This window comes from Vulpes vulpes, unplaced genomic scaffold (genome assembly GCF_048418805.1).
Source record: "Vulpes vulpes isolate BD-2025 unplaced genomic scaffold, VulVul3 u000000652, whole genome shotgun sequence".
NCBI classification, from domain to species: Eukaryota; Metazoa; Chordata; class Mammalia; order Carnivora; family Canidae; genus Vulpes; species Vulpes vulpes.
The window spans coordinates 1,059,237-1,080,830 of NW_027325771.1; the positions used below are offsets into that span (position 1 = coordinate 1,059,237).

General features: G+C 41.3%; 1 protein-coding gene across 8 annotated transcripts in view; it reads right to left on the reverse strand.

The window, feature by feature from the left end:
- Positions 1-21,594, reverse strand: part of ARHGEF28 (Rho guanine nucleotide exchange factor 28) — a 300,222-nt gene that overhangs the window by 49,960 nt on the left and 228,668 nt on the right. For all 8 annotated transcript variants that reach the window (XM_072745376.1, XM_072745372.1, XM_072745371.1 and 5 more), the window contains 6 exons: positions 20,094-20,234; positions 16,012-16,259; positions 10,521-10,643; positions 9,104-9,221; positions 6,000-6,254; positions 4,354-4,430 (listed from right to left, as the gene is read on the reverse strand). In XM_072745376.1, coding sequence (XP_072601477.1) covers positions 4,354-4,430; positions 6,000-6,254; positions 9,104-9,221; positions 10,521-10,643; positions 16,012-16,259; positions 20,094-20,234 — 962 coding nt within the window. The remainder of the gene's footprint in view (positions 1-4,353; positions 4,431-5,999; positions 6,255-9,103; positions 9,222-10,520; positions 10,644-16,011; positions 16,260-20,093; positions 20,235-21,594) is intronic.

The following is a 21,594-nucleotide window of genomic DNA, read 5'->3' on the forward strand; positions in this document are numbered from 1 at the left end:
TTGTACTCCTAGCTCAGTGCTTGGCACACACTCGGCTTTCAGTACGCGTCTGTAGAGGTGGATTGGGCACGACTCTAGCAGAACGGAATAGGAGATAAGCTGAACTTTAGTGCACAGGCTATGACGGAATCACCTCTTGTACAAACACTCGCTGTGACCTCCCAACGTCCCATTCTAAGCACTGGGGAGTTGGTGATGAGGAAGAGGATGATAATGCTGATTCAGGCGGGGAGCCGTAGTTTGAAATCATGACCAAAAGAATCCCTGTGGGAGGTAAACAGTTCTGGGGCTAAGTATGAAGAATTTTCTTTGGTTTGTGGCTTTCAGCACTGTTTAGAGTCAGTAGCAGTACATGGTTTGGCTCCTTCTTCGGGGACTGAGCAATACCTTTACCCAGAACACGCCACCGCATCCCGCAAGGCTGACTCCTTACGGCTCATTTGCCCACTTTCCCAGCATTGCGCAGGGTCTAGGGTTGTGTGCAGGGGTGTTCTCAGAATACCTCTTCAGCTCATTCTTCTTAGAGCAGCAAAAAATAAAATCAAAAAATGACAACTTTTCGAACACTGCCCTCTTTAATTAGGGAGAGCCCCTGAACACTATTAATATCCTTTATTCAGTAATGGATACACCACCTAAGACCTTATTTGCTTTCCTTCTTCCAATGCACTGAGTTGGGCTCCTCAGCTTACAAGGTAAATGGCCTCAGTATATAAGAGGCAGAGTGGGTTTAAAATGCTTAAGACACGGGCACCTGGGGGGCTCAGCAGGGTCGCGCCTGCCTTCGGCTCAGGGCATGACCCCAAGGTCCTGGGATCAAGTCCCACGTCAGGCTCCCTGCATAGAGCCTGCTTTTCCCTCTGCCTGTGTCTCTGCCTCTCTCTCTCTCTCTCTCTCTCTGTGTGTGTGTCTCACGAATAAATAAATAAAATCTTTAAAAATAAATAAATTAAATTGCTTAAGACATTAGCAAGGATGAAATGATCTGAACCAGTTGGTAAGTGTTGCAGAAGGAGGGGAGGTGGTAAGGTCAGATATGTTTTAAACAACAACAACAAAAAAACAGGTCAGCAGGTAGAAAGCAGCATTAATTAAATCACCAACAGATGAGGCATCAGAGGCATGTCCGTCATTATGCATACCGATCACACGAGAACACGAGAGATGATCAAGAATTCAAATTAAATCTTTAGGGATGGGAGTAACGGGTCTACCTTAGAAACAGATGTTAAAAACTGCTAATGCCCAGGCCTAACCCAGCCTGCAGAGATGTCTTACTTGTGTCATAGTATATTAAAAACAGATTTAACAGTTGCCAACATTTAAAAGCTGGGGGATTTCCCGTTCCCCCTTTAAAAAAAAAAATTTTTTTTAACAAACTGTAGATGTGTAGGTTCTTGCGCAAAGCAGAATGGCGATCGTGGGCCCATGCACTCCCTTGAACACACTGGCTGTAGCTGAGTCATCCCTGCCCTCAGCGAGACAGGCCGTGTTCTCACCAGTTCGCTCCAGTCTCCAGCACTTGCCATGGGATCCCCAATCCCAAGCCCACTCCCAGTTCCTCCTGTGTGTTTCCTGCCAATCCCTGCAGGTAGGCTGACAGCCTCTGCCCCAGGGGAAGAGGAAAAGTCACTGCTACATTTGGCCCCGTTGTCACCCTGCCTCCATTTGCAATTCCATGGAGTGGCTGATAAGGCATCACCAGTATCTGTTGGGAATGACATTCAAAGTCCCAAGTGACAGCGAGCGCTAAGACTCTTCCTGCTTTGAACTTGCACCTGCACCCCTCCACGTTCCCTTGTCTCTTTTATTGTTCATTTTGAAGTTACCTTCTTTAATATTCAGCAGATCCTCCTAGACTCAGTAACCCATGATTTAATGAACATACCTATGTGTTCCTACTCATTTCATGGATGTGGGTTCCTACTCCCTTTGCCGGCTGAGTTCTCTTTAAAATCAAAATTCTCTTTAGGAACGCCATTCTTGGGATCCCTGGGTGGCTCCACAGTTTAGCGCCTGCCTTTGGCCCAGGGCCCAGTCCTGGAGTCCCAGGATCGAGTCCCACGTCGGGCTCCCGGCATGGAGCCTGCTTCTACCTCTGCCTGTGCCTCTGCCTCTCTCTCTCTATCATAAATAAATAAATAAAATCTTAAAAAAAAAAAAAAAAAGGAATGCCATTCTTCTGCTGATATCAGCTGCTCATCTTCTGGCCATTTCCAAATTCATCATGTCTTTTGTAACATGTAGCAAGTTAAGCATTTCCTAAAGAAGTTTCTCGAACAGCACAAAGAGCAGAGAAACTTACCTGTGGGTATGACCATGATGCTAACTTTCCCTAATGCCAAGAGGAGAACCAGGAAACCCAGTCACTTGTATGACCCTCACCGATACAGCAATTCCTCCATGGTGTCCACTATAAGATCCTTACGACTGGAGGGCTGTGCTAATTAAATGTGTATGATGCAACTCAAAGCATGTGCTGGAACAACACAGTGCCCTCGACTCTTTGTGGGTAATGTTTTCTATTTTGCTCCCTGACATGGACAAGGGCTTAGCTGGCTTTTATCAAAGCTGCGCTGTGTCAGGGTAGCATCTCCATGAAACAGCATCAGCATCATCTCACTGTTGTCCAGAGCCAAGCACCTTCTACCAAGAGGTGCTAAGCTGTGGCCGCCTTCATTCTGGGATTTGGGGGACTGCACACCTAACATCTCACTTCATAGCAAATGTGGTCTAAGGCTGGCACAGGTAAGTCTTGAAGAGGTCACACAAGACAGACAGATCCATATTTTAAGTCATACTATTGGGTGAGCATCACACCTTCATCTCAGTCCATATGCTATGTTGTTTTAGAAAATAAGGTAGTTGTCTTTATGCTGTGTCTACCCTTCAACCCAAAAGCAGGTCACGTGACCTGTAATAACACTCAAGAAAGCACAATTTGCTTCTCTTTCAGCTCTCTGGTTTTGAACAAACTTCTGTTTCTGTAAAGGTGTGGTGCACATTTGTTTTCTCTTCTACATGGTCCTCACCTCCCATCAACAAACAAAATGGTTCCACCTTCCCACCTACTTTTCTCTCTGTTCACAACATCCCAAACAACAGCACAGAGAGGCTGAGGGACAAATCAGTAGGTCATCATGAAATCTGCAATATATACAGTTCAAATGCATCAGAGCCATGGGGACTTGTTGGAAATCTCCTTGCTAGCCTCTGGAGTAGCCTTGTGAAGTAATCCCTGACCCTATGCAACCTGGCATCAGCCCAATGTGCCCAACAGGGGGACAAGGCCTACTGGGCCACCCGACAAGCACAGATGGGCTGGCGAGGCACTCCACCAACCTCTTCCTCTCCCAAATCCACCCTGGAAAAGCATGCTTCTTTGTTTGCTCTGAATGGCATAAGAGAAACTTTGATAAGCTTTGGGTTTGGTTTTAACCAGTTGGAACTGATCACATCTACTAGTGGTACCCGAATGTCCTATCAGTCAATGGATGATAAATAAGAACCATTTTAGAGAGCCACCACTGTAATGCCCACAATGGCATTGCATCTTGGATTCTTTCCTTTAACAGGGCCTACTGTTCCATGAGGCTGACAAAGTTAATTTATGACATTTTCCTTCTTTAAAAGTGAGTCATTTTGGATAAGATGCTGTGTTAAAAAAAAAAAAAAAGTTAAACCCTGGTTGACTTCTAATCTAACTCTGCACCATCAAGGAGATTAATGTAATACACTACAATGATACATTTCATATGAATAATCTTTGTAATTAGTAGTCACTGTAGTCAAAATAAGGAAGAAACTTCTTTAAACTTTAGTTACCACAATGGTGTTCTCTTGTTTGGTGGAAGGAACATCACGATAGCTATGAATAGGGCTAGCAACGGGTAAAGCAGGGACAGACTAATGGAAACAGAACAAGATTCCAGAAGAGACTCGCGGTTGCCAGCATTAACATCTGAATGCCTGGGACAGCAGGGTCGGGAAGGGGGTGGGAGGGATCTAAAAGATATGCCAAGAGAGTCAGAGAGTCACTTGAGGGGTTTAGGCCAGTGCTTGCCCACCAACCCAAACCAAAGTCCTACAGTATTTTTATGTTAACAATTGACAACTAAACTAGCAGTTAATTGAATTAGCTGACTACCACTCCGGGCTCCGATAAATCAATACTTTTCACGCTTGTTAAACCAAACGAGATGCTTGTTACACTGCAATCGCTAATACTAAATGGGAATATAATGGGTACACTCCTGCCAGCGACTACTCAATTTCACAAGGAATTTTAGGCATTTTTCCAAGATACGTGGGACTCGGCCATTTAAAATATGTATCACATGGCTGTGTACTTACAACAGCTGCAAAGATGTATTTCTGGTCTTTTTCTTGTAAAAAGAGCAGCACATCTGTTAGAAGTAGAGCCAGGATATCTTCAAAGAAAAGATATTACTAGTATTAATGAAGTGAGCTACTGTTCAAATACTTTTTTCAAACGTTCTGATTTCGTGGTAGAAACCTAAACCAATTTATTAAAAAGAAGATGACTAAGATTTAGTGTAATTAAAGAACCTTTATGAAAATGCCTGTGCTGTGATAGCCAAAGATAAACTCTACAATTTAGATTTAGCTGTGTTTAAGCGTGCATGTTTGCATAACCAGAGGTATAGCTAAATTTCTAGCAGCATTTAATACTGTAGCCTTCAAAATGGGGGAAAAAAAACCATCTGATAAACCAAGGTTCTAATAGAATGGAGCAAGCCCTTGCCTTTAGAAAAAGAAGCTTAATGGTAACTGTTAGAGGGCGACTTCTGCCTTGAATTCTGTACGCAAATCTGCTGAATCACTACGTCTAGACCCTGGCACAGTTTGCAATAATCATACACTGCCCCACAAATTGTTCACAGGAACTCACCTTTACTAGCCGACTAAACATCCTAACACAGAGTCAGCAAACGGCTCATGTGATGAAACGGACCGAGAGCAAAGGACTTGAGGTGCTGGGGTCTATAGACAGGTTAATGTCTTAGTTTGGTTAATGTTCTAATTGTGGCTAATGTTTAGCCGCAACACTGCTGCATCAACAAATCCCATTTCGGTTGTTAGTTGCAAACACTACGAACGCTCGATAATCCTCCAAAGGGTTACCTTTGAGCAACTAGTTACCTTGGAGTAACTAGACATTAACAACCTCCTCCTCTCCCTTACCCGAGGAAGTTATTAAGATACATTAAGGAGACAGAGAGCAGACCGGTGGTCCTTAACCCAGGCTGCACAGTGGACTCAGCTGGGAGCCTTTAGGCATTGCTATGCTTGAGCTTCATCCCTAGACCAATAAAATCAGAATATCTGGGAGAAGACTTGAACATGGGTGATTTTTTTTAAGCTCCCAAGGCGATTCTATAGTGTGTAGTCAGAGCCAAGAGAGTCTGGATCAGAATCAGCCCTTCAGAAGCTGAATAAATGGTCTTAGAGTCTAACTAGATGAACATAGGTTAATGCCAGGTCATGCTAAACAGGAGCACTGAGGAAAAGTCTGCACCACCGCCAACATGTATATTTGTGCATCTTATTACTCAGTAAGAAATAGGACTTTCAGAGCTCATTTCTCCCCTCGAAGGCGTGAGAGCCCCCAGCTGGCTTGGCACACAGACTCTAGGTGTGTGGGCGTACTGCCTCATGTTCAACACACTACATTTGCCAGGGTAATATTTCTGTGCCAACAATTAGCAGAATTCTCAGCTCCTTTGGTTTAAGTATCCCAAATTGCAAATTCATAAAACACATATGAAGAGTTTTGCTTGGGGCAGCAAACTCCCACCAAAGATTTGTAGCATTTGCCTACTGGGGTTCATGACTTGAGCCTACGGGAATCTTTCCACTTCCCCAGGGTTTGTGTGTGTGCCTGCCATCTCTGAACCACTCTTCTTTTGAAAATCTGTCCTATTAAATGAGTAACATATGTGAAAGAAGGAGAAACTGGTCTGTTGGAGCCACAATACCTTTGAAACGACCCGTAGCAGTTTTCCAATAAACAAGGCCATCATATAAGAGAGTCCTTTCTTTACTTATCAGTGCTTGCTTCCTAAACACGTGGCCATTTTTGAGCTTTGTGTAGGTTTTGTTTTCAATCTTATTTAGGATCTCAAGCCATTTTTGGTTTTTCTCATACTCGCTGACTTTTAAATCCACTGCTGCAATCATGTCTTTAATTAAGCACAGAGCTTTGCACAAGTCTTGATGTTCTTCACTTCTTTCTGCATAGAAAAAAAAAAAAAAGAACACTATAGGATATGCCAGAAGCGCTAAGGAATTTAGTTTTAAATGCAATTAAAATCATACAAATAGCAAAAAAAAAAAAAAAAAACAAAAAAAAACCACAGTACAAAAATGTTGGATTAGGTTCAAATGCCTTATCATCACTCTGTACCCTTCCTCCCAAAAAGAACTGTTACAAGGTTTAGTTATAAAAGATTTACTTATCAGATAAGGTTCAGCTGACACACTGTCAGTAAGATGTCTGAGTTATAAAGACTGATCTGACCTTCCCCAAGAGCAATGAACATTACCTTCCCAGACCCAGGTAATCAAGTAAGCCCTTCACCAAATTTCTTAGAACTTAGCCAATCTGCAGGTCCAAATTAGGATCCTCTCCTGAAAGGGAGCTGTGGGGTGACTTGGAAAGGCCTCAGACTCATTTGCCTTCCTGGATCCCTCCCGCCATAAAATATTCAAAATTATATTTCAACACTTTTCCAACCTAAAAAGAAAAATGGGACAAAGGCACTGTGCCTAGTGAGTCAGCCATAGTCATGCCTATAGTAGATAATCATCGATTCCAGTTGTTTTTCTTTAAAACATAGGCTGCTACTCCTATTTCTCAGTTATATTAAGAAAAAAAAACTCTGGAGGAGTTTCTGGAATAGCTTTCTAGAACTTCAGATGAAAGTGAACTTAACTATTTTCCTATTTGATGATAAGGAACACCTAGTTCATGTTTACTGAGCCAAACAGAAGTGAAAGTCTCAGGAGGTCAGAAGGTACCAGAAGGAAAGGAGAAAAACTGGCAGAGACAACGAAAGCCTACAGCAGCAGAAATCCAAAGAAACAGCAGTCAAGTGAGACGACAAGTCTTCAAAGAGTCTCAACACTTCCAGGTTGTAAATGTCCTACAAGCATGAAGCTTGTTCCAGAAAATCAAGGAACGGATCCTGGCAGGGATGTTCCACAAGGAAGATCCTTCTTTCTCACTGTCTGTGAAAGTGTCTTCTTTGCTTACCAAACACGAAGCAGCACCCCCCTCGCCCCACCAAGGTTCTCCTTTTTAAAGAGCATACTTCATATATGGGAAAGGAGAGTAAAGAAAATCAAAGTTGAGTTATAAGGCAACTTGGGGTAAGAGCGAGAAAAGGCTCCGTCTTCTGACCATGGGGGCCAGATTCCGGTCCTGTAACGGCGGGCTGCCCCACCTGGGAGTCTGGCTGAGTAGCTTGGGCCCCCTCCTCAGACCTAACTGCAATGGAACCTGTGTGTCAGCAAGATCCGCAGGAAAAGACTAGGCCTAGTGAAGTCTGAGAAGCACTGCCATAACCGAGTCGCATAGACCAATGTCCCCAGGAGCAAGAGAGTGCGACAACCAGCCGGTGGCAAGGCCTGATCTAAGGAGGCATCGGGACAGCTATGCCCGGAAACCCCTACGTCACACTCACCGTTCCTGACTCGCAGCAGTAACGACTCTTACTCATTCTACGAAGCATCTGGCAGGCGGTGAGTAGCAGAAGCGGGCCTAACACGCCGGGCGGATTTTAGTCTTTGAGCTATTGTATTAGACCTTACGCTTCATATGAACAGCACGCAAACTAAGTCCTAATTTTGTTTTCATTTTTTTTTTTTTGCTGAGAGCAACATTTATGAGACTTTTCTCTTCATATTGTGCTTCTATTTTCTTTTATGTTGAATTACAGGGAGCACTGAGAATGGGATACAAGGAACAGAAGCTACCATTCCTGCCTGAACTTAATTCTTAATGTGACTTAAAAAAAAAAAGGAAACATTCATGCCTTTCCGTGTGCCTAGATCGCTTCCCAAAAAGAGGATATTGAAGGCTGACTTTCTTAGAGTGGCCATTTAAGATCTCACTACTTCTTTCATTACCTCCAAGTCAACGGGTCATAATGAAGGAACAGAAATAGCTCCCACGTATCGAGTCTTTTGTTTATACCAGGCTCTGCACTGGGCATTTTATGCAACAATCTCATTTAATCCTCACAACAATTCCCTGAGGATTATTAGTCTCACTGAGTAATGGAGAAAACCGAGGCTCAGTTAACGAACGTGCCCAATTAATGAGCCGTAAAGCCAAGTATATGCAATGGCAATGCAAGTTTACATGCTTCCAAACCCAAGCCCCTGTCAACCTAACATGCTACCATCCAACAAATAATTTACCCAAGCTCAGTAAGCTAGCTGGAGGAGCAGGCATTTTTATTTATTTGTTCATTGCACTGATAGGTTTTTATTTACTGACAGCCTCTCCTGTACCAGTCGCGGCACCAGGCATTAAAGATTCAGTTGTGAACCAGAAGACACAGGCCTTCTCTGTCCTCCAAGGAGCCTGTGGTCTAGCCATGTGCTTTATTAGCTTCTCACAGGATGCCTAGATGTTACCACTGGGACGTGATGATCAACGGGATTAAAATAGCTCCATCGTAAATCATTCTCAATTTAATAATTCACTGCTTGGAAGACTTGACATCTGGTGATAGGGTCAGTGCGGTATGTTTCGCCAGACTACTGGTATGGTCGTAGGAAGAGGAAGAAGCAGAGGCATTAAGAAGATCTGGATACGGGGAAATTAAAGAGGGGATGGGCAAAGTATGAAGAACACTGCTTGGCTTGGGCTGCTCGGAGCAATTCAGACGACTGCCCAAGCTACATTTTAAAAGATAACCTCTCCAAAAGGATCCAGATCCTAAAGGTCTACAAGTTTTGCCCTAATAATCTTCATGAATCACAGGCCACAAGCATTTGTATCTGTTGACGACACTTCAGCTATGCTTAAAACTAATGTCAGAGGCAGATGTTTACCCCGGAAGTTATCACTCACCCTTTGTGTACTGCAAAATCCGTTCCACCAGGACAGGGTATTTTGTGATGCGCTGAGTGACTAGCAGAATGCATTCTGGGATTCCTCGGCGTCGAGCCAAAAGATTACTATTTCGAAGCTTAAAAATATATACATACATTTTTATATACAGAAACCATAGTTTCTTTTTAGGTCTGAGTTTAATAATTCAAAGACTCTACTACTGTATCATTCTATTCAGATGCAACATAATATACATTAATTAAAACTTGATTGTCATTAAATCGTACACTATGTCATTAATCTCTTAATAACCTAACTCTCCAAGATTAAGAAGTTTCAAATTACTCTGATGTATTGGCAATTAATCCCAAAAGTAGGCAAGTTTATCAAGTGTTAAGATTTATGAGGAGCTCTTGCTCCTGGAAAATATTCACAAATCAAAGTTACATTTTGAGCGTGAGTTCGCAGTTAGCTCTTGGTTTTTCTAACCAGTCTTCCTCTACATTTGTTATTATTCATCACAGCACTTAGAGTTCTCTCTAATCAGGACAACTTTTTTCCTAAAAACTTCCAAGTATTCTCTAAGTTTTCAAGTTTTCAATACACATGTGTGTTCTGTGGGGAGGAGGAGAATCTGCTAACATTCTCAAAATAAAAGAAAAAATGTACAATCTATGGAACTCTGAAGGACAAATTTCTTCAACAAACAAATCGCACACCGAAAAGTAAATAGATGGGGGACATCCAAATCAAAGATTTAAAAGATATAGCTCTCATATACATGTAAACTTCAGTCAGATTCTGATTTAAGCAATCCAATTTCATTTCATTTTTTAGAGAAATCTGAATACTGACCTGAAGGTCAGTATTCTGAAGGAATGAAAGAATAATTCTTAACTTACTGTGATAATATCATTGTAATTTTTAAAAGATGTATTGAAAAAATACATCTGAAACTAATGATGTCCTATATGTTAGCAAATTGAATTTAAATTTAAAAAAAGAATGAATAGTTTTTAAAAAATAAAAGATGCATTGCTTAGAGTTACATATTACATAAATGTGAAATTATATGATGTTCTGGATTTGCTTCAAATTAATCCAGTGGAGGTGGGGTCGATTGTGTATTTTTACTAAGGTTCTTTTAGTTTATTACTTCTCAGGACATAAAACGACAACCCAGGATATGACAAAGGTAGTCAAAAGCTTGGAGGACACTTTACAAATATAAGATACAAAAGGAAATGATTTGGGAGAAATATCTCACTAAGACAGAAGAAGAGACTTTCCATCTTTGCCATGAGCCTATCGCTTTCTTCTCTTTCCCCTGAAAGTCAGCACCTAGATGTGCACATTGTTAAGGTCATGTAACAAGAAAGCATGAACTATTTCTTCAAGCTGGTTTACCACTTTGTAATAGTTTAAAAATACTTGCCTTAATAAAATTCTGAAACTTCTTATTCTGTTGGAGTTCTTTATAGAGGCTAACAGCTTCTTTGTGATGGCTACAGAATTCTCCATATATTTTCTTCATTTGATTTGCATTTTCTTCTGAAAACTGAGAGTAACATTTCAAAGATGGTTTATCAATGTAATCAGTTCTAAACACTGAAAAGAACATGCAATTTTCATAGATTTCAATATATTCTAGGCAAGTAAAGAATAAACATAAAATTTCTGAACACAATCTCTACTTTTCCCCAAACACATTCTAAATTAAAGTCAGAAGTTGCCAAGAGGTAAGGGGAAGAGATCAACCTTCTGTGGTTATACCATACAGTACAGAGCTAATTCAGTTATCAGACAGTCAAATGAAAAACATTTGTTATCTTTTACTTTTTTTGGGGGGGGGGGTGTTTGAGCAACTTTATCATTTCAGCCTATTGTTTTATTACCTTTATAGACTAAAGAAAAGCTATGCTGCGACATTTGGGGGTGGTTCAAGAAGGTGTGACCTCTCATGGGTTGATTATTTACATTGATGAACCAATCATGCCCGCGGACTCAGTACTCAATTCGCAATTTGATTTTTGTCAGCACATCACAAATGTGTCAAGAAGCAGGTAAAAGCAAAAGATAAATAATCAGAATACCAATTTGCTAACTGATGGACAAATAGAGATACGGCTGGATATTTCAATAAGCTTAACTTGAGGAAACAGCTCTGTAGAAAAATCTAGATGGGAGCCATATTAGATTCCAAAGGTACTATGGAGGGAAACAACTGAATTACCTGAATGCCAATGTTTTGGCCTCTGCAATATTCAATATTATTGTAAGAGAAACCAGAACACACCCACCCAGCCCTTGGCAAGAACTTCAGCATTACATCCCCATCTCTGATCTTTTCATCTTTACTCATAGTTTTAACTATGCTTGAGGTCAGTATGTCTCAAGGGCAGATTCTTAAATTACCTATGATTGCTCAAAAAAAAAAAAAAAACAAACAGACTTAGATAAAAATCTAACAAAGTACACACAGGCCTTCCATGCTGACAACTATACAGCACTAGTGAAAAAAATCAAAGATCCACACTGATGGAGAGATTCACCATGTTCATAAATTGAAAGATCAACATAGTAAAGAAGGCAATATTCCCAAACAGATCTACAAGTTTAATGCAATCCTCATCAGAATCCCAGCAAGTTTTTTTTTTTGAAATAGATAATAGATTATTGTAGAATTTAGATGGAAAGATAATACCTAAATTTTTTTTTAAAAAACTAGGACTCAGTCTACCAATTTCAAGATTTATTATAAAACTATAATTAAGACCATGTGAAAGGATAGACACATAGATTAGCAGAACAGAGTAGGAACCCCAAATGCCCAATGCATTTTTGACAGCAAAAGCGATTCAATGAAGGAAGGCTGATCCTTCCTTCCAACCAACGGCACTGGGGCAATTAGACAACCATTGACCAAAACCAAAAAATGAATCTTCACCTGCGGCTCATATCTTAAACTAAAATTAACCCAAAATGGATCACAGATTTAAATGTAAAACATAAAACTGTAAAACCTTTAGGAAAAAAACGTAAGAGAATATCTTTTGAGATCTCAGATCAGACCAAAAAGCTCTTAGACTTGAAACCAAAACCATGACCTTTAAAAGGAAAATCCTGAAATAATGGATCTCATCAAACTTTGAGAAAATGAGTTACATACTTCAGAAAATGTTTGCAAATCATATATCTGACAAAGTCAAATCACAGATCTGAGTAGGATCTAGAATATATAATGAAATTTCAATATTCAACAGTATGAAATCAATCCATTAGAAAATGAGCAAAAGACATGAGTCAACCTTTCACCAGAGAGGATATACAGTTAACAAATAAGCACATGAAAGATGTTCACCGTCATCAGCCACGGGAGAATTATAATTTAAACCACTATGAGCTATCCATATACATCCTTCAGAATAGCCAAAATAAAAAATAGTGCCAATACCAAATACTGGTGAGGATGCAAAGAAACTGGATTACTTGTACTCTGTTGATGGGGATGTAAAACAGTACGACCACTTTGGAAAATAGTTGGCAGTTTCTCACAAAATTAAGCATGGAACTACCATACAACCCAGACACTTATCCCAGAGAAATGAGAACTGAAGTGTGCACAAAAATCTGTCCATGAATGTTTAAAAACAGCTTTACTTCTTCTTTTAAAATTTTTTTATTAAGCAAACACTACGCCCATTGTGAGGCTCAAACTCACAACCCCCCAAATCAAGAGCTGTACCTTCTACCAACGGAGTCAGTCAGGCACCCCAAAACAGCTCTAGTTCTAATAGCCAAGAACGAGAAACAACGAGATGTCCTTCCACAAGTGAGTGATGAAACAAACTGTGGGACTTCCATACGCTGAACCAGTACTCAACAATGAAAGGAATGAACTACTGATACACACCATCATCTACATGACTCTTGGGAAAATTAGGCTGAGGGAGAGGAGCCAATCCAAGGGAGATTACATGTTATGCGTGTAATCTATATACAACACACATGTCATTTATCTAACATTTTTTAAATGACAAAATTATAGAAACAGAGAATAGATTAGTTGTTGCCAACAATGAAGGAGGTAGGGGCAGGAGGGAAGTACGTGTGGCTATAGAATAGCCAGATGAAGAATCTTTGTGATGACGGCGATGGTGGGTACGTTCTCTATCTTGACTGCATCGTTGCTGGTATCCTACTTATGATACTGCTTAATAGTTTTGCAAGATGTCAGCATTGGGGAAAAAATAATCTCAAAAATTAAAAATTTTAAAAAGCCAAATCCCAGGTCCCACCCCAATCCTATCAAAAACAAAACCACTAGGGTGTTGGAACACAGCGGTCTTTATTTTTAACAAGCTTCAAGGGATTCTTATGCACCTGAAGTTGGCTAACTCCTACTTTACACCAACCATGTTCCTCATGTTCACAATTTCTTTTTATTATTTTATTTTATTTTTTTAAAGATTTATTTATTTATGATAGACATAGAGAGAGAGAGAGAGAAGCAGAGACCCAGGAGGAGGGAGAAGCAGGCTCCATGCCTGGAGCCTGACACAGAACTTGATCCCGGGACTCCAGGATTGCGCCCTGGGCCAAAGGCAGGTGCCAAACCGCTGAGCCACCCAGGGATCCCCCACAATTTCTTTTTAATACCAATTCTTTCCATTGACTAAATTAGCATCATATTCCAGGCTAGCCTCCTGATTAAGGTTCTCCATAGCCCAAGAGTGAGGGATTTCCCCCAAGTCTTCCCCCCTACATCCCTTCAATAGCTAGCTATTCCTTTGTTCCCAGAGCACCACACCGACACCAGCTGCCTCAAGATTCCGCTAATATGTTCCTCAGGAGACAACTTTTTATCATACTGGGGGAGATCCTTTGCCTTAGCCCTATGCACAGCCAACGACAGCAGCACAAAAGCAGGCTTAGATTCTTTTCCCTAAATAATCAAGAATCTTTCCCCAAGGGAGTAATGTGTGCTTCATCCAAAAGCAGCACACCAAGCTCATCCTGGGCAATAGCCAACTTCCCAAACCTTATTCTCAATTTAAGTCCTGCTTTATGCACAGCAATGAATTAAAAATGGAACTGGTAGAGATAGAACATATGTTGACTATGAAAAGTCACTTATGAACAAAAGTGCTCTGAATTAGATTCAAAACACAGTATTCCTGTCAAGAAAAGAGATGTAAATCATTTCAAATGACAAAAACATCTTTAACTTCATTTTTGAATGCACCCAGATTGAAGTTCAGACATATTCTGACATTTTCATTCAAACTGTCTTGCAAAGGGCTTTACAGTCTGTTAACTTGGCACTGTAGGTTTCCAGTGAATTATGAGGACAGAACAGGTCTAGGACTTTATAGATAATCTGCAAAGCAGATTACTCTGATTTAAGAATGTGTTACTAATGTAGATTTTTAAATTATTAGATGCGAAATAGTTATTGAACAACTAAGTCGGGGGGGGGGTTCTGGGCATTAAAAGTATCTAAGCATATTTGTATCAATGAACTTAACTCCTCCATTTTTAGTAAATGAACCAACATCTGGACTCTATTATCACTGGGTGCTGCACAGTGAAATGGATTCAAAATTAGTCTTTTGGAGAAGATGACATTTTGGTATTTATCTAGAGAACGTCAAATGAAGCTAACTCTCTAAACAACGAGAACAGATTTTGGGATTCAAATCTCAGTTATGCTATGTAGGAGGTAAGTGAACTTGAGAAAATCATGACCTTCTCCAAGCCCTGGTTTTCATATTTGTACAATGGGGACAATAATACCTACCTTGTATAGAGAGTTGAGGAAGGAAAGGAGGCAATATGCACACAAGCACCCTGAAAGTGCTTGTCCTAGTATGGTCATTGAACATGAGTTATCTAACTTCTCTATTAGCATCTTTATCACAGAAAACCCCTTTCGAAGAGATCAGAAGGCCAACATGAATTGCCAAAATTTTGTTTTTCCTTTTCTATGAGGAGAGTAGCACAATCCATTCTCATGGTGCTTCACACATCCCAAGTGCCTTAAAAGTGCCTCCTTTTAATGACATCTGCTGTGTTGTCCCCCAGGCATGAGCCCTAAGGCTTTGCTGATAATATACATCTTACACAGCCTTCCTGAGATGGGCCTACATCTATCGTGGGGTTATCGGCATGATTATCACAGGCCCGAATGGGTAGGGAGCCCTGTTATTACAGAGCCATCACCTCAAGTCTAAGTAGAATTTACATAAGAGATTTATGTATGGCTGTGACTCCCAGTGGACAGAGGGATAGGGATCATCCCACCAGGTCCCAAGACACACAGATGTAGGTCACTGGCTGCTAAAGCATCTCAGCCACCAGGCACACAAAGGGATATCAAACGAAAGAAAACCAACCAATCCCCTCTGGCAGTAATGGAAAAGCACTTCCAGTTTCTCATAGGCTCTTTTTTATTTATTTTATTTTATTTTATTATTTTATTTTATTTTATTTTATTTTTTATAAATTTTTAAATAATTTTTTAATTTTTTTAATTTTTAAATTATTTTTTATAAATTTTTATTTTTTATAAATTTATTTTTTATTGGTATTCAATTTGCCAACATATAGCATAACACCCAGTGCTCATCCCGTCAAGTGCCCACCTCAGTGCCCCCACCCCCTGCCCACCTCCCCTTCCACCAACCAACCCTAGTTCGTTTCCCAGAGTTAGGAGTCTTTCATGTTCTGTCTCCCTTTCTGATACTTCCCACTCATTTTTTCTCCTTTCCCTTTTATTCCCTTTCACTATTTTTTATATTCCCCAAATGAATGAGACCATATAGTGTTTGTCCTTCTCCGACTGACTTATTTCATAGGCTCTTAACGTTGCAGAGTGTCTGCAAACCTTTGGGTGTTTGAGGTTAGGCCCTTCACATCCCTCTTACCTGCTGTACTAGAATATCTCCAATTCGGCTGATGACGAAATTCCTGTCACCATCAGCACAGGACTCCTGCCTTCGCTCCTTCATACTATAAAAGAAATGCCTGTGGATTTCAAGTAACTCATCTAAGCAGGGAAAGATTTTATCCACGGTGCTGTGATCAAGCTGCAGCTCCTCCTTCATTCCTTTCCTGAAGATCTCAGACATGATGAGCAGGGTCTGGATATGATGCATCTCTGTTTGCATCAGCTCTGAAACACACACGCAGAAACAAGCTTTAACAGCCAAGTACTCCAGTGACCTCCATTAGTGGCTAAACCCCAAATGTTATACAAACTAAAAAAAAAAAAAAAGAAGGGGGGGGACATTTATGAACGATGATACTCTTTCACTACAAGAGTCAGCACTGATTCCCTTTTCTCCAGGAGGAAACAGAGTGTGATGATCAACGGACATTGGGGATAATGTGAAAAGGCAGCCCAAGGAATGGGGGGAAGTAAGCTACTACTCGAAGGCTTCCACGCTTGCTGTTCCAACGGCCTGAGATGGTTTCTTTCTTTTTTTTTTTATAAATTTATTTTTTATTGGTGTTCAATTTGCCAACATATAGCATAACACCCAGTGCTCATCCCATCAAGTGCCCCCCTCAGTGCCCATCACCCAGTCACCCCCACCCTCTGCCCACCTCCCCTCCCACTACCCCTAGTTCATTTCCCACAGTTAGGAGTCTCTCACGTTCTGTCTCCCTTTCTGATATTTACCACTTATTTTTTCTCCTTTCCCCTTTATTCCTTTTCACTATTTTTTATATTCCCCAAATGAATGAGTCCATATAATGTTTGTTCTCCTCCGATTGACTTATTTCACCCTGAGATGGTTTCTTCCCAAACCCATCGGGCTCCTTCCCAAAGTCCTCCAGGTCTCTTCAAATATTATTTGTCTCTTATGTCTCCCCTGTGTGCCCTGACATTTAAAACCCTTGTGCCCCTGTTTGATACAGCCTACTACTATTCTATTTTTCTTCTCAGCACGTATCACTACCTACACATCCTGCTATGTACTCTACACATACCCTGTACTACACTGTATGTAGGTCTTGTACGCTGTCTCCCTACAACAAAGTAAGTTCACGAGAGGAGGAAATGTGCACATTTTGTTCGCTGTTATTTCCCTGGTTTCCAGACTGAATGCCTGGCACACAACAGGTGCTAATATTTGTTGGATAGTATATATTACTTATTTCTCAGATCCGAGTAAGTAGATCTTATCTGTACTCCCAGCTGAATAAACTGAGAGCCCAAAGGTAGTAGACAGCTCGCTCTAAATCTCCAAGCAAGTAACAGTCTTCATCAAAAGAGGAAAAAGTGAAAGAGGGCAGTGGGCCAGCTGCGTGGTAGCAGCCAAGGGCCAGCCCAGGGACAGAGAGGAGACTTCTTACATGGATGGAGTCAACAGACAGAAACTAGGGGAGAGGAATTTTAGCTCTTAGCATGGATTACTAAAATTACATGCAATGTCTATGGAAAGAGAGTTTCTCAAAAACGGAGGTGTTCAAGGAAAACGTGTATCAGGTCATAGGACTACAGCAAGGACTACAGGTTGTAGGATTACCTGTAGGACTACAGGTAATTTAAATATGGCAAGAAACATACAATCAGATGTTTTTCAACAAGTTTCGTTTTCAAATATCAATATTTAATAAAGTGCAGCTGCCAATGACACTAATTACTAAGCTTCTATGGGAAGAATAATGCTGGCATTTCCAGTAAAAGGACTGAAATTTTTTTTAATGCAAGAAAAATATCTCATAAGGGACTTGCATCCAGAGTATTAAAACAAGTGTTATAACTCAACAGTAAAAAGACAAAAATGAACCAAAAAAACCCACTTTACTATGGGCAAAATATTTGAACAGGTGTTTCTCCAAAGAGATATACGAATGACCAATAAGCACACTAATAGCATTAGCTCGCAGGAAAATGCAAATCAAACCCAAAGTCACTTTGCACACGTGAGGCTAACTGTAATACAGAGGGAAGACAATAAAAATGTGTTGGTAAGGAGGCAGACAAAGCAAAATCCCCAGTACGTCACTGGTCGGGGTGTAAAGTGGTGCAGCTGCGTTGGAAATCATCTGGCAGTTGTTCCCATGGCTAAACATAAAGTCACAATGTGACCCCCCAGGGTGAAAATAGTCCAAAATGACCATTAACATTAATTGATGATTAAGCAAAACATGGTATATTCACAGTGAAATGACATACAGCCTCAAAAAGGAATGAAGTGGGATCCCTGGGTGGCGCAGCGGTTTAGCGCCTGCCTTTGGCCCAGGGCGGGATCCTGGAGACCTGGGATCGAATCCCACGTCGGGCTCCAGGTGCATGGGGCCTGCTTCTCCCTCTGCCTGTGTCACTGCCCCCTCCCCCCCCTCTCTCTCTGTGACTATCATAAATAAATAAAATTAAAAAAAAAAAAGGAATGAAGTACTGATATACCACGCGGATGAACTGTGAAGACTACACTAAGGAGAAGGAGCCTGCTACATATGGTACAACTCCGCTGGTGCCAAATCCCCAGGGTCGGAGAATCCACAGGGACAAGCAGGTGCACGGGCACCGGGGCTGGCGGGGGGCACATGGGGAGGGTGTGCTAAGGGCACAGGGTTCCTTTTGGAGGAAGGCAAATGCTCTGGCATTGGATAGTGGATGATGGTTGGACAACTCCAGGAACGTACTAAAACCTACCAAAATGCACACTGTGCCAATTCTGTGGCATGTGAATTCTATTTCCATTATAAAAATGCATCAGAGGAAATAATTCGTGATTTGTGGGAGCACCGTAAGTACAGCTGGAGATTAGTGAGTATTTCCAGACTCAGGGAGGAAGACTCTGAAATATTAGCCATGGAGGGTAAACAAATGTAACTGTAGCTTTATTATTTTATCATACACAAAAATCTCTTCAACCCACAGGCTCCAAAATATTATTTCCGATCATGTTTTTTGTACCGACTGTGCACTAAAAGCACTTATTAAAATCAGTTCATTTAATCCTTTTATCTAATTATCCATTATGAGCCCAAAAATAGGAATCATTTTCCTCATCCTTAAAGACAATGAAGAGAGAGGGAGGGATTTTCTCTGGATTACAAGCCCCTGTGACCCCAAAGTCCACACTGTGAACAACTGCACATGATAAATCATCCCAAATGGGCTAGATTATATTTTTAATGTATGAAATCAATAAGTAAACAAAGAAAAATTATAATATAAACTGCAAGAGAAGTAAAAGGGACAGCATCTTCCTACCTATACAGCCCTGGACAGATTTCAAACCATGCTCCTGACCTGTATAACCACCACCAACCTGACACAGGTGAGAAAGAATCCGTCGCCACTGGACTTTGGGACCCATATCGCATACAAAGAATTGGTTAAAAAAAAAAAAAAAGAGCTAGCCCCATCTTTAAAGTAGGGTACCTTCTGGGAATGACTTCTGAGGATCCACTTTGTATTTTTAAATGGTTTAAGCTTTATTTTTCTGTAACTCATCTGTCATTTAACTAACTTCCCCTAATTCAGATTGTCTCTGCTTCCAACTGTTCGAAACAGTACAATCTGAGAGTTGAAATTCACAGCGACAACTATGGAACTCAGGCTCATGCTGCTGTGACCCAGGTGCAGCCCATCCCGCCGGGTCTAGTGAGGGGTGCCCGCTAGGGGTGCATGGGGCAACCTGCAGAGCTACATACCTGGCCGCCCGGCTGCCTTGCATTACAGCATGGGAAAATTCACTGTGGTTCTTACAGTAAAAGAAGTACAGGCCACGTGTAAGTAAACTTGAAAAGAATCTGAGAAATAAAATTTGCCTTGTACCACATACAGAGAACGCCTCGATCAAGTCTCGCGTTTTAAACGTGACCATCAGAGAAACTAAGATCCAAGCGAATTAAACCACTTGTCTGAGATCAAGCGACCAGCAAGGAACAAAACGGAGATCTGAAGCCGGGCCTGGAGGACTGCAAGCTCCATGCTCTTTCCCCCCACCACCCTGCTTCGGCCTGAGAGCATATTTTCAATGCTTACCGAAAATGACATCCTGTCTTTTGATGACATCTTTCTCCTGCTTATTGCAAAAGGAGGGGTCCACCACCAGACTCCAGGATTCTGCTTCCAATTCCTGGGCGTCACTGCTGAGGTCACTCCACAGAGAAGAGTCCACGACATCTAGTGTGCGTGTAGAACACAAAAGCCAGGAATGGGGTACCACAAAACAAACACCTTCCAAAGTACCCACGTCCACGGATTCATCACACAAAATAAACCTGCTTTGAACCCAGAAACAACTAACCCCAAATGCGGTTGATGTGGAGCAGAGACACCCAAAAACCAAACTGGTGAAAGGGTCCAAATCGAGGCAGCTCGCATGAAAGCAAAGAATCATTAAAACAGTGATGATGACTACGTCCAAACACACGACGACAACAATAAGACATCTCAAGATTCTTTTGTTTGTTTTGACATGCTCTATTTTGTTTTTTTAATCTTTGGTAACCTTCAGAGTGCACAATATGCCTACAGAACCTCAAACACACAGTCTCTTTTGCCCCAGTTTACTCTGCAGTGTCTACTCAAACCTGAATTTTGTACTTCTCCACTTGATTTGCTCTTGACTTGGCTTGCTGTCCTTAACACAAACAAGAAAGCAGGGCACTAGGGCTCCAGGCACAGCTGAGTAGAGATTTTTTTGACAGCGTTTGCCATCACACACATATACTCCTTCCAGGAAAACTAAATCCTGTTTGCCCAAACAGCACTCCTCAGAGGGAATCCGGCTCAGAGGAGCCAGCGTGAGATGACGATGGATTCAAAGACTTGAGTTGAAAATAAAAGCAGTGGATTCCTGGAGCAGAGTCCAGGCCTTTCTCTTGTCGCTGCTCCCCTTTCCTTCGGTCCTCCCTCACTTACTGATACAGCTTGGATACAACGCACAGTTCCCCAGGTTAAATCCTATCTTACAAAATATGCTTTAAAAAAATGCTTTTAGTCCCTAGAAGTAGGGGGCAACAGGTGGGCATACGGATCTCAGAAGTCTTGGCAAGCCCAGCTTAACTAAGTGAAGTTTGTATTTTAACATATGATCCCTATTCCAATTCATCAGTTCTTTTTTTTTTTTTTTTTAAAGATTTTATGTGGGCAGCCCAGATGGCTCAGCAGTTTAGTGCCACCTTCAGCCCAGGGCCTGATCCTGGAGACCTGGGTTGAGTCCAACATCCAGCTCCCTGCAGGGAGTCTGCTTCTCTCTCTGCCTGTGTCTCTGCCTCTCTCTGTGTGTCTCTCATGAATAAACAAAATTTTTTTGAAAAATTTTTAAAAAAGGATTTTATGTATTAATTTATTCATGAGAAACACAGAGAGAGGCAAAGACACAGGCAGAGGGAGAAGCAGGTCCCTGCAAGGAGCCCGACGTGGGACTCGATCCTGGGACCTGGGGGTCACTCCCTGAGCTGAAATCAAAGGCAGATGCTCAACCAGGTGCCCCCATCAGTAGCTCAAAAACCCTTTTAAACAGTAACAAGCACACAGT